This window comes from Panthera uncia, chromosome D1, assembly GCF_023721935.1.
Source record: "Panthera uncia isolate 11264 chromosome D1, Puncia_PCG_1.0, whole genome shotgun sequence".
NCBI lineage: Eukaryota > Metazoa > Chordata > Mammalia > Carnivora > Felidae > Panthera > Panthera uncia.
The window spans coordinates 68,812,668-68,826,322 of NC_064808.1; the positions used below are offsets into that span (position 1 = coordinate 68,812,668).

At 34.8% G+C, this 13,655-nt stretch overlaps 1 protein-coding gene across 1 annotated transcript in view; it reads right to left on the reverse strand.

The window, feature by feature from the left end:
- NOX4 (NADPH oxidase 4) overlaps positions 1-13,655 on the reverse strand; it is a 167,445-nt gene that overhangs the window by 74,203 nt on the left and 79,587 nt on the right. Inside the window, exon 12 of the mRNA XM_049653262.1 lies at positions 4,259-4,319. Within this exon, the coding sequence (XP_049509219.1) occupies positions 4,259-4,319 (61 nt within the window). The remainder of the gene's footprint in view (positions 1-4,258; positions 4,320-13,655) is intronic.

A 13,655-nucleotide genomic window follows, 5' to 3' on the forward strand; every position in this document is an offset into this window, starting at 1 on the left:
GATATTTCATATGTGCAAGTATGATCTGTGCTGTTCAAAAAGGTCAGTTTACTCAAACTTATTTGGAATCTAGTTTTTTGGGTGCATGTTCTCTAAAATAGTATTGGTATTCAATAGGAGTATTTTTAATTTTTTGCTTTTCTTACAGCAATTAAAAGCCATTCACAGATACATATAGTGTAAGGTGGATACCACAGTTGTTCAAAATCCATTCTTTTAATAAAATAAAAACATTATTATAATTCATACAGTCATAATCTGACTTATAAAGAACTCCCCAAATGAAAAAAAAATACTTTTAATACATCACACATATTGTTTTAATCTTTTCATAAACAATCAGCTAGATGAAGTATAAAACATGTCTAGAGAGAATTATCACCTCTTGCTCTGGCCTAATCTTTAACTAAAACTGTAAGGTTACTTGTTCTGTGAGTATCAATGTATTACGTAATCAAGGCAAATTCATGATGTCACATGGCCTTGTTTTCCTACTTTTAGTCTTCAAAGTCAACCATATCTTCTGACTGTAGCAAGATTTTTCAATAGACAATATGGAAATGAATACCCAAGATTCAAGGAAAAGCTGTTCTGTGATACATACAATAAGCCCTCTGTTGCATATTTATCCACTTGTCAATCCATTAATTACTGAATGGAAAAATGACAAAATTTTCAGATTAATTGGAATGCAGATATTATGTATAAAAAGGTTTTGTAGTAAAACTTAAACCTCTCTAGAGTAAGTTGCTATCTAGGCCATTAAAATACCCAATAGTTTAACATGATCTCAGACATTATTCAATACTAATGACATCTCATGTAAAAAGTAACAAAACAATTTTGGATAGTTAGAATGGTAATCAAGCCAATAGGCAATCTGTAACCATGCATTTGAAATTGGAAAGCATGACTTATTCTAGAAAAGCAACAAAATGTTAAGTCAAAGATAAATCCACTTGAGTAATTCACTCTACCCCCTCTATTCCCATCATTTAAAGAAAAAACCTGAAATGTGTTTAAGAGGTTTGAAGAGTCTTCCAAACTTAATGAGTTCTTCCCACATTTCAGAAGTACAACAGAGACCTGGTTAAAATAAAAAGCTAGTTGGGGTGCCTGGGTGGCTCAGATGGTTGAGCATCTGATGATTTCAGTTCAGGTCATGATTGTAGGGTCATGGGATTGAGCCCTGTATCAGATTGCATGCTGAGTGTGGAGCTTGTTTATGATTCTCTCCCCCTCTGCCCCTCCTCCACGTACATGTTCTCTCTCCTTCTCTCTCTAAAATGTAAATAAATAAATAAATAAATAAATAAATAATAAAAAGCCAGACTTGTCCTGTGCTATGTAGCTGCTTTGATTGCTTCTTGGTCACTCTACTGCTGGGTATCATTGATTAGTCTTAGAAAGATCATCCATGGGGCAGTCTTAAACCTGTTCTTTAGGCCTGCCCAGGGCAGAACATATTTCAGGGAAGAAAAAGTAACTATAAAATATATCTGTCAGTTTGGAAAAGCAAACCTCTGGTATTCTACTTGTTACACACCCCTTTGGTATTTCCTACCCTTACTGCTCTTAATACTGAGTTTTAGTCAATTCTTTTAGAACAAATCCAATGATCCTTGATCTTAGGAGTAATGTCCCCAGTTTTCCTTCCATAATTATAATTCCATTGTTTTAAGGCAGCTAAACCTTGTTTTTGAACTAAAGTGCCAGATAGTGGCAGAATTATTTAGGGGTTCTATGCATGAATGCTTGACATTTTTTTCCAAGTTAACAAATATTTAAAATCAACAACGAAGAAGGTCTATTAATTGAAAAGCATATGACTGGAACTAAACTCTGAATAGAATGATCTGTTTTCTCTCTCAATGGCACAGTACATAAAATAGGAAGATAAAATTAAAACTATTAAGTGTTCCTAATAGAAAAGATTGAAATAAATGATGAGATAATCATTTATTCTAATGAGCTACTGACAATAGAAAATAACTTTATAAAGAAACTCAACAACAAAAGCCAGTAATAATCTATCATGAAGTTTCTCCTTACCATGATAAATTCAATTATATCTTCAATGCTGCCCTTCAGTTTTGGAATTTAAGTGATTACCATTTGTTACTGAAGCTAATTCTTACTTTATTGGGATTCTTTCCAGAGAAGAACTTTGCTCTTTCTTCATTTGTCAAACGGGTGAAAAACAGCTGCGATTATATCCCCTAGTTCTGGGCTTATCATGAGAATTACTATTTTCATACTACACAAGCACTTTTCTTTTACACCAGTGTTTTTCTAATAAGAGGCTACCATGATATTTTCTTGAGTGCAATAAAATAAACTTTATCTATTTTTTATTTTAATTTTAGTTAACATACAGTGCAATATTTGTTACAGGAATAGAATTTAGTGATTCATCACTTACATACACAACCCAGTGTTCATCACTAGTACCTTCCTTAGTGCCCATCACCCATCCTCCACCCACCTTCCTCCATCAAACCTCAATTTGTTTTCTATCTTTAAGAGTCTCTTATGGTTTCTCCCTCCCTCCCTCTCTCTCTCCCTTTCTCTCTCTCTTTCTTTTTGTCCTTCCCTTTCCCTGTGTTCATCTGTTTTATTTCTTATATTCCACATATGAGTGAAATCACATGGTATTTGTCTTTCTCTGATTGACTTATTTCACTTGGTATAATACATGGATGGAGCTAGACTGTATTAAACTATACTTAAGCCTGATGTTTCACAGTTCCATAGGTCATTACTGCTCAAAGCTCTTTTGATTAATTTCATTGTTTTCCCATTAAATACTATGTTGCATATTTTCTCCATTTTCATTAAGTCTCCAATTCCAAGCTGGCTACCTGTTCTATAGACAAAGAATTTATGCACATTATTATTTTTTTAACTGTATAAGCTCTTTCAACTGTCCTTCCTAAAATATCCCTTTCTTATTACACAATATCTTGTTCTTTACTGATTTTCCAGAAATTAGCCCCCCCTTTCCAATGCTAATTTCCCAAACCTGTGCTTTTAAAACCACTCCTTCGAGTCCTGTACCCATTCCCACCCCTCCCCACTGACTCTTCTCTGTTTTCCAGCCTTAGTCTTTCCTTGATTCTAACCTATCCAACTGGCAAATTATTAAATACTATTTTTTTTATGATGCTCTAAATCTTTCAAACGTTCTCTAGCACCTCTAAGTTATTTTAATATCTTGTTAAGGCATTCAAAATCTTTACCAAGCTGACTCTAAATGGATATTCCATAGTATTCCCCAGAACAAAATCTTTGCTTCTGCTAAGCTGATTGACACACCTTTCTCAAATATGGTTTACTCATTACCTTCTCTGATTTTTGACAATGCTGTGAATTTTACTTAAATGACCTACTTCACTTGTGTGATTTTCAAGGTTTGGCTCAAATACTATCTTCTCTGTAAAGCTCCTATAACCCTAGACTACACTGAATCTACCTTTTGCTGATTCCCTGTAGTTTTCACAAACCAACTCCTAGTTTAGCATTCTATTCGAAAATATTTTTACTTATACTTACATTCATGTTTATACCTACATCCTTTCCCTGAGCAACCAAACTAAACAACTAGCCAATAAGCTAATATATACTGAGCACTCACTTGTCAGTTACTCTGTTGAACCAAGGGAATAGACGAATGAATAATGTTTCTTTTTATTTACTCAGAACTCTTAATACAATGCATCTCTCGGATAACACAAAAGTTTTTATTGAATAAATAACATATCATCCATCAATAGACTTGCTATTAAAAATGACCATTATTCCAAAGATGCTGTGTAATTGCTATGTACACATAGGTAATACCACAGAAAGATCATGTAAGAACTGAAACATAATTTATGTGATCTCAATCGCAGGTGTTGATTATTTTGAGAGTAAAACCAACCATTAATTTTAAAATCATGTTTTCTAAAACATGCATTTCATTGTTCCTTCTATTGCCAGTGCATCTGACAAGTAGGCAGAAACCAATGATTTGCAGAGAAAACAATACATTATTAACAATTATTGATATCCAAGGTATTTGAATTGCAAAAATTCATCCTACAAAAAGAAAATGTGAATGCCAAAACTGAATAAGCAAAGAAAGAAAACAAAACCACAGCCTGAGAACATATACACATCTAAATATGTTGGTAGTTCTATTACTTAAACACATGCAAACTATTATATGACCCATTATTTTCAAAGCATGTATCTTAAAACTCTATATTCTACATACCTGTCCAGTCTCCTACTATTTTGAGGTGGACACCAAATGTTGCTTTGGTTTTAGTAGGACACTAAAAAAAATAAAATAAAATAGTAGAATCAATTCTGATTAACAGTTATGTATGACCAAACTATGATTTAATTACAACTTTCATTCTCATAGCAAATTCCCCAAGTCAATAGAAAATAGGAGGGAATGAACTGAAAATCCATATAGATCCTCATTAGTGAAAAAAAGAGCAACGTCAACCAGTTAATATGACAATATATCTTTCTCTAAAAGCTCCTAAGTATTTAGACAAAAAAGGTAAAATATGCATAGTCTAAAACTGTTAGGATATCACATCTAAAGACAAATATTGCCAAATATTTTTTGAATTAAAATATTTCAGAGGACATGGCTTTTAACCACAAAGGAAGAAATGGAGACTGATTGTAACGTCTTTTTCTCCCCAGATATTATTATACACTTTACATCTTAACAAATTTCAGGAATAAAGAAAAGAAATATTTCTCAACGTGACCTAAATTTTCCATGTCCAACAAGGAAACTCCTACAGAGAGAGTTGTATTTCACTCCCTCCCTTAATTCTCAGAAGAAATAAATCTGGAGTGAACTGGCAAGGGTATCTGGGAAGGAGAATGAGCCATGGGTACTGGAAGTAAGAAAAGTACCCATGGCCTCATGTTCAGGAAATACAGAAAACACCCACATGGTACTTTTTGGCTCACAATAAGAAAATGCAGAATCTCCTTTTATTTTTCAGAACCCCAAACACTTATCCATAACCCCAAGATTCAAAAATTGTAACAGTACGTTTTTTCATAATTCACTGGGTGTCACTATCTAACTTGAATTTATGGGAGATAATGATGGGAGGCTAATACTTCTGTATAAAAATTCATACATAAGTGTTTCCTACATAAATATCCATTTGTTTAAGAATGTTACCCCATATCCTGCTAGAGATCTTATGTAATATATGAAATATACATACCTTTTAAAATCTACAAAATTCTGAATTCTGAAAACACATCTAACCTGAGAGTTATGGATAAGAACTTTATATACATTATTATTTTTAACTGTATGATATATGCTCTTTCAACTGTCCTACCTCCTAAAACATCCCTTTATTACCACACAATACCTGTCCTTTCCTGATTTTTACAGAAATTAGTTCCCCTTTCCAACACTAACTTCTCAAACCTGTGACTACCAAGCTTCCCTTGAATACCACGTACCAAGGGCAGGGCTAAGTGCTTTATTTCCAAAATCTCACAATAACCCTGGTGAGCTGTCCTTTATATCGAAGGAAACTGAATTAACTGAGACTTAAAAATATTAACTTGCCCAGTCATACAACTAGTAAGAAGACAAGACAGAATTTGGACCCATGTCTGTCTGACTACATAGTTCTTAACTATGGCAAGTCGCTCTCTCCACTAAGGTAAGCACGAGAGATCAAATGGAGTAGGAGGGAGAAAAGTATTTGTTGAAGATTACAAGAATAATGTACAACAATAAGAATGAAGAAGAAATATGGGCTGAAATCAAAGCACCAATGTGGTTCGGTGGGCCCTGAGATAGACAAGGGGTTGCAATAGAGCAAATCCAATACCCTCAAATTCACTTTGTCAATCAACTAATGTAGGTCACACTGGGGTGCTAGAAGGACAGGAAATAAGGGAAGATAAACACACCACGGAGATACATAAAGAACTCACAGTCAAAAAAGGTAGCTTGGAAACCAGTGAAAACACTAAAATAAAAAGGTAGGTATTATTCATTTGGTCATAGCAAATCATAAACTAATAAAAAGTATGTGATCAAGTTCAGGATTGGGAAATAATGTGACATGGAATTTCCAAACTACTGCTCTGCAATCAGTGGTTTTTTTTTTAAATTTTTCTTAATGTTTTTATTCATTTTCGAGAGACAGAGAGATACAGAGTGCTAACGGAAGAGGGGCAGAGAGAGAGGGAGACACTGAATCTGCAATCAGTGTTTTTAATGGAATCATTATTGTTAGCACTATAAAAATTAAAAAAGAAACACTTATAAAATATTTATTTATACTATTAAAATTATAATATATACTATTAAAATTATAATTATTAAAATTATTTATACTATAAAATTATAATTAAAATTATAAAATTATAAAATTGTACTATTTATACTATTAAAATTATAATTAAAATTATAAAATTATAAATAAAATTATAAAAATTTATTTATACTATTAAAATTTATAATTATAAATTTATATAGTATAAAATAAAATTTATACTATTAAAATTATAATATTTATTTATACTATTAAAATTATACTATTAAAATTACTATAAATTAAAATTATTTTTAATAATTCTGAGATCAGTTCTATAACTAGTAAATCTTAATGATCATACCTTTAGTAAGATGATGTGATCTGTAAAAACTGCCCATAATTTTTGTAATGTTTATTCATTTTTGAGAGAGAGAGAGAGAGCATGAGTGGGGGAGGAGCAAAGAGAGCAGAGGACAAAGGATCCAGAGCAGGCTCTGCACTGACAGCAGTGAGCCTGATATGGGGCTCAAACTCACAAACCAGGAGATCATGACCTGAGCTGAAGTCAACCAACTGAGCCACCCAGGCACCGCCATTGTTTTCACTTCCTGCTACTTAAGGCTGGCCAGAGCCTCAATGCAGTAAAAGTTGTAGCTCCCAGAAAGCAAAAACCCAAGCTACCAATCTGTCCACATGTCACTTGATGATTCCCTCATTGTGAACTACATCTTAGGTTAAAAAAAGATCTAAGTCAAGGAGGCATCAGAATAGAGAGCAAAAAAGGTTAGTTTTGGTAAGTCTGAGTGTGCATTTGATTTAATCTCATTCTCTAAAGGAAAACATATAACTTGCCAAATATTCATATCTCTATTCCATTTTTCAGTGTAAACATTGCAAAAGATAATTGCATGTGGTGTTTAACACCCCCTCAGGTCCTGTAGGAGCCTATAATCCTCCCTCATGTGATGCCAGCCAAATGCATCAGTATAGTTTTTAAGGGTGATCTGATTTCAAACAGATAAAACATAGTATGGTTTCTTTCAAAGTCTGGGAAAGATGCCTTTATGTTACTGATACTTTCTCAAACTAGCTAGGTATAAGAATACAGGATTTAACATTGTCTTTGTCCAATCATATCGCCTCACATTTGAAGGAGGCCTGCACAGATTAACACACAGAATGACTTCAGCATGTGTGGTTTGAAACAATGACTGGAGATCTTAGAATCACATTCTAGCAGCTTTGCACAAATAATGTTCAGATTCACTAGTATAGCTAAAAACATAGTGTAGTGATTCTTTAATGTCTCCTCACTATCTTTTTTATTTTTTTATGTTTTTATTCAAATTCCAGTTAGAATAATATTAGCTTCAGGTGTACAATGCACTGATTGAACACTTCCATACAACACCCAGTGCTCATCACAACAGGTGCACTTCTTAATCCCCATCACCTATTTAACCCATCCCACAATGTTTGTTCTCTATAGTTAAGAGTCTATTTCTTGGTTTGTCTCTCTCTTTTTTTTCCCCCTTTGTTTGTTTGTTTTGTTTCTTAAATTCCACATATGTGTGAAGTATGTTATTTGTCTTTTTCTGACTCATTTCATTTAGCATTATACTCTTTAGCTCCATCCATGTCATTGCAAATGGCAAGATTTCATTATTTTTTATGGCTGAGTAATATTCCATTGTGCATATATAACAAACTGGAGAGCAACATGCAAAAGAATGAAACTGGACCACGTTCTTACACCTTAAACGAAAATAAATTCAGAATGGATTAAAGATCTGAATGTAAGACCTGAAAGCATAAAAATTGTAGAGGAGAACACAGAGAGTAACCTCTTTGACAACGGCCATGGCAACTTCTTCCTAGATAAGCCTCTTCACTATCTTTTTAATAGCGTTTAGAAAACTTCTCAACAGGATGAAATAGTAAAGTACAGATATCCATGGCTCTCTGACTTTCCTAGAAGCTTAATAAGGAAATATACTTATGACAAGTTTTCGGTTTAAAAAGTTACAGGATAATATACATACTTAAGTTCACATTATTAATATAAAAAAAGATATGAATTTTTATATATATATAGAAATAAGTTGAAGAGAATACATAACATGGCATTAGGAACATTAACTTCTGGGAAGTAAAACTGAAGACAGAAAAGAGAATTCATTTCATACATATCTCCCTTTTAAGATTTATTATTAGCCTTTATAATGTTTATAATTTTAAATATTTTAAAAGTTTAAAATGTAAGCAATAATACATTACTGAGTCTCAACTTAGTCTCATTTAGTTTTTTTTAATATTTATTTATTTTTTGAGAGAGAGAGACAGAGTGTGAGCAGGGAGGGGCAGAGAGAGAGGGAGACACAGAATCCGAAGCAGGCCCCAGGCTCTGTGCTGTCAGCATAGAGCCCGATGCAGGGCTCGAACTCATGAACCATGAGATCATGACCTGAGCCAAAGTTGGACGCTTAACTGACTAAGCCACCCAGGCACCCCATCCAGTTATATTAATTCTATATAAGTAATCAAACCTAAGAGGTGGATAGAGTGAATGTGATAAACATCTCCAGGACTATAAATTTCAATAATCTTAAGCCATTTTTTTATATTAAAGCATTTGCTAACCATCAAATATAATGGGATAAAAAGATTTAAACCTAGAAATATTTTGGAAAAATTTCTGAATGTGGAGGGAAATTATGTAAGCTTTCAGAATGCAAAACATAAACAACTTGCTTCCGAAGAAATAAAAAGAATTCAGATTGGTATCACATTTGGCTACTACCACCCATTCCAAGCTTGATGATAAAAGGGGCATTGTCTTCAAAGTTCAGACTTAAATCATCTTTTTTTTTTTTTTTAAGTTTCCTTATTTTAAGAGAGAGAGCACACATGTAGGAGTGGGGGAGCAGCAGAGAGAGAGGGAGAGAGAGAATCCAAAGCAGGCTCCGTGCTGTCAGTGCAGAGCCTGATGTGGGGCTCAAACCCACAAGCTGTGAGATTATGACCTGAGCTGAAGTCAGACGCTTAACTGACTGAGCCACCCAGGTGCCCCTCAACTTAGTCTCATTTAAGTTTCCTAGATGAAGACGAAGAGTATGGCTTATGTTGACTATAATATATACACCAGAATACACAACACGTACTTTAAGGGTAAGAAAATAAAGTGACAGAATTTGAAAGAACAGATCTGGAGGAGTTTCTATTTTGATATCCTTGAGTAAAAATGTTTTCCTTCAAATTATTTGTACATTATGGCATTGAGTTTTAAAAGTACTCAAATGACTAATAATTTTATAACAGCCCCACAAAAATATAAACAGATATTATGTAATCATCTTACATTTAAGAACTAAATGTAAAAATGATGTCACTGCACAATGATTTATTCAACATGGAAAAGAAATTTAAAAGCCACAATGTGTTTGTTTTTAAATCAAGAGCCTTGCAATAAAAAATAAAAATGATTCTAAAGTGGATGTTACTATATTAAGAACTAAATTTTCAATGTAACAAATTTGTTAAACCACAGAAAACGATCACAGAACAGAATGTGTCAGATCTTATTTTTAGTCCCTTCTTCCAAAGCTCTAGTTTCTACCCCTGTTAGACATTCCCACCTGAAATTCACTCTAAATGTAATACATGTAAAAACCCCAGTATCTTCCCATATTGCCCTCTTTTCTGATTCCTTTATGTCCAAACATAGAACCCATGCCCTTATCAGAATAGGGGCTCAAATATCAGAGGAATATCATGTGTATCTCTTCCTGCCAACATTCAATCAATTTTTAAGTCCTTTACAATAATCTTACCAAGGAAAATGTATGATTATAGCAATCTCCTATTGATTAACCTTTTGTGTCCTCCTAAGGAAAAACACCCACATTCTTTCTTTCCTAGAGTCTATAGCCAACCACATCTGCTCCAAATTCTTTCCAACTTTATATTGCAAGTTCCTCTTTGACCACTCTAATCCAGCAAAGACAACATGGATCAGCTAATATATTTCCCTGCCCGTCACTTTCCCACTTACTAGCCTCCATTCCCACTTCTCATATTGAACACTAGCAATTCGTTAAGACCCATCTGAAACGCTACCACTTTCATGAAGAAATCCTAATTTTCCCTGCCATGAAAATTCCTCACTTCCCTGACCCCCGCTAAATTATTTGACTTCTGTGCCCTTTATTATGGTCCATCTCTTTAACTGTATGTAATTTTTTTCTCTGTATGAGTATACATTTGCAATGTCGTGAGATCAAGGCCTATTTCTAAGTCATTACTGTATATCCATAGCATATTATCCATAGTGGGTATACATTCAAATATCAATTCAGTGAAGTATTGGAGAATTAACCTGAGAATGAATAAGGACTTCAATAATGGGCAATTCTTCTATAATTTATTCATACATTCAACAAATGAGTCCAAAGTGTTCCAGAGACTATACTAGGAGCTCACGCAATTTCACAAATAAGGATTGTCTAAAAGTAAGAGAAGAGATAATGAGCCAGGAGCATAGAACTCATTACAATTAATGCAACATGTGACTCCAAACATTTCGACAAATACAACGTCTTAATGTCTCTTTGTTAACTTGAAGAAAAAAATTAGTGTTTACTTGCATACTTGCATGAAAAAATATACTCAATCTTAAAACAGACAGATCCTGGAAAAGTATGTACATGAAATGTTTATGAACTGTGATGGAATGTGTGTATTTCTCTCAACTCTTTCATAAAAACAAAACACTAACATGGTGGTTGAGTGATATAAAAACAAACTAAAACAGCAAAGATAAGATGGGGTGTGATAACAACAATGGAGAGGTATCAACAAAATCTGTAATGGAGAAATGTGGATGACATGGTGGATGGGGAACAGACTGAAAGAAACAGATGAAACTGAAACCCCACTACCTTCATAAGTGGGGTCACCTTGAGAAGTAAACCCACCTTTCGCTCACAGAAGACCTCAGAGCAATAGATCTCAGAGCAAAAGAAGCAGCCCACCTTTTGCTCACAGAAGACCTCAGGTTATGATTAAAAACAAGAGAAAGAGAAACTGTTCTTATCTGTATGTGAAATAATCTGACCCCTACAATCATCTTACCCCTCCACAAACCCGAAGACAATCGGAGGTGGGACAAAAGGGGCTCTAGATGCAGGAATAACCCACACAGTGGAAAGTAGGGCTGATATTTGCTACTTTTATAGCAAAAGCAAATATTTAATGAATATTTATATTTATATTTACTTATATAGCCCAGCAAATATTTAATGAATGCACACTAAATGCCATCTCAAATTTACATTCCAAAACTAAGCTCTACAAATGCTCATCAGGATTTGCTCTCTCCATGGTCTTCCCTATCTCAATGCAGCCCCAGCTGCTCAGACCAAACACTGTGAAGATAACCTTGACTCTTCTATTGCACATTCCATACCCAATCTATCAAGAAATCCTGTTAGATCAGGGTGCCTGGGTGGATCAGTCAGTTAAGCATTCGACTTCGGCCCAGGTCATGATCTCACAGTTTGTGGGTTCAAGCCCTGAGTTGGGCTCTGTGCTAATAACAGCTCAGAAACTGGAGCCTGCTTCAGATTCTATGTCTCCCTTCCTCTCCCTGTCCCTCCCTGACTCGTACTCTGTCTCTGACTCTCAAAAATAAACAAACATAAAAAAAAAAAAGAAATCCAGTTAGCTCTAACTTGAAATATACTCAGAAAATGACCACTTCTCACTACTTCCACTGTCACCACCCTCATCCAAACAATCATCATACCTCAACCAGATGTCCACAACAGCCTCTTAACTGGTCTTCCCACTTCTGTTCATTTCCCTTCATCTACTCTTAGCACAGCAGCAAGAGTAATCCTATGAAAAAGTCTCATCATGCTCTTCCACTACTCAGAAGCCTCCAATGGCCCTTCCTCACTCTAAGTCCAGAATCTTTACAATGTCCTATAAACCCTACATAAGCTGACTCCTCGTGACTTCTCTGATATTATCTCCTACCATCCTTCCTTTTTCTTAGTGTGTTATGGCCACACTGACCTCCCCTCTTCCATGCACACACTTGGGCACACACATATATACACTTACAAGTCAACAGGCATTAAGTATAACTCATGGTGAAAACTGGCTGATTTTGAGCAGAGAAATGACATGATCTTATCTGCATTTTAAAATAGTCACTCCGGCTGCTTTAAGATTAAATGGCAGGTGAGCAAGGGCAGGCAGAGGGAGATCAGTTAGCAGGCTATCCAGACGGTAGTAGACTGGACCAGGGGGCCACGGCAGAAATGGTGGACATGTTTTGAAGACAGAACTAAGAACATGAGTGGACAGATTACTAACTACATATAAAAAAAAAAAAAAGTAATATCCAGGTTTTCAGCATGGGCAACCTGAACAATGGAGCTGGAATTAACTGAGGTGGGAAAGATTGTGGGTGAAACAGATTTGGGAGGTTGAAGATTATGAGTTCAGTTTTAGACATGTTAAGATATCCTTTAGACATCCAGATGGAAGTTTCTGGAAAATAGCTGGATACATGAGCTTGAATTTTAGAGTTGGGAGGTGGGGCTGGAAATATACATTTGAGGGATGACAGCACACAGATGCATCAGTAAGACTGCATGAGATCACGAGAGAAATGAGTTTAGCTAGAGAAGACAGGGGGTTCAAGGAACGGGCACTGAACTGTTCTGATATTTAGAATTTGTAGGATTGGCAAGAAACAGCAAAAAGACACTGAGTAAAAGTGGCCAGAAAATGAGAAGAAAAACCAGGTGAATTGGATGTCCTGGAAGCAAAATGAAAAAAGTGTTTCAATAAAGCAAGTGATCAGCTGTGCTAAATGCTGCTAAAAGGTCAATTCCATCAAGGACTCAGAAATGACCACTGGACGCAGCAGTAACATGGTCACTGCTGACCTTGAAAATGTTTTTGTAGGGTGCTGTGGGCAAAAAGTTGGTGGATTTAAGAGAAAATGAGTGGAAATGTACCTGGAAGGAGATGTGAGTCAAGAAAGGAGCTTTTATTCACAATTTTCTCTTTTGTACCTAGGTAAAAGGAGGCATCTAAAAATACCAATAGGATAAATCAAATTTAATATTAAACAGCTGGTTTTCTCTGAATACATTGACCTATTTAGGTTCACATTTATCATGCAGGTTCTCATTAGGCACTGAAGGAATATTTTCTTTACCCCTGGAAAAAAAAATGAAACTACAGCAGTTAGAAGATGTTTAATTTTCAGGGAATTCAGATGTCCTGTTATGTTTCATGAACATTAGTGACCTTTTTGGGGCAATTTCAACCATGTCTGGT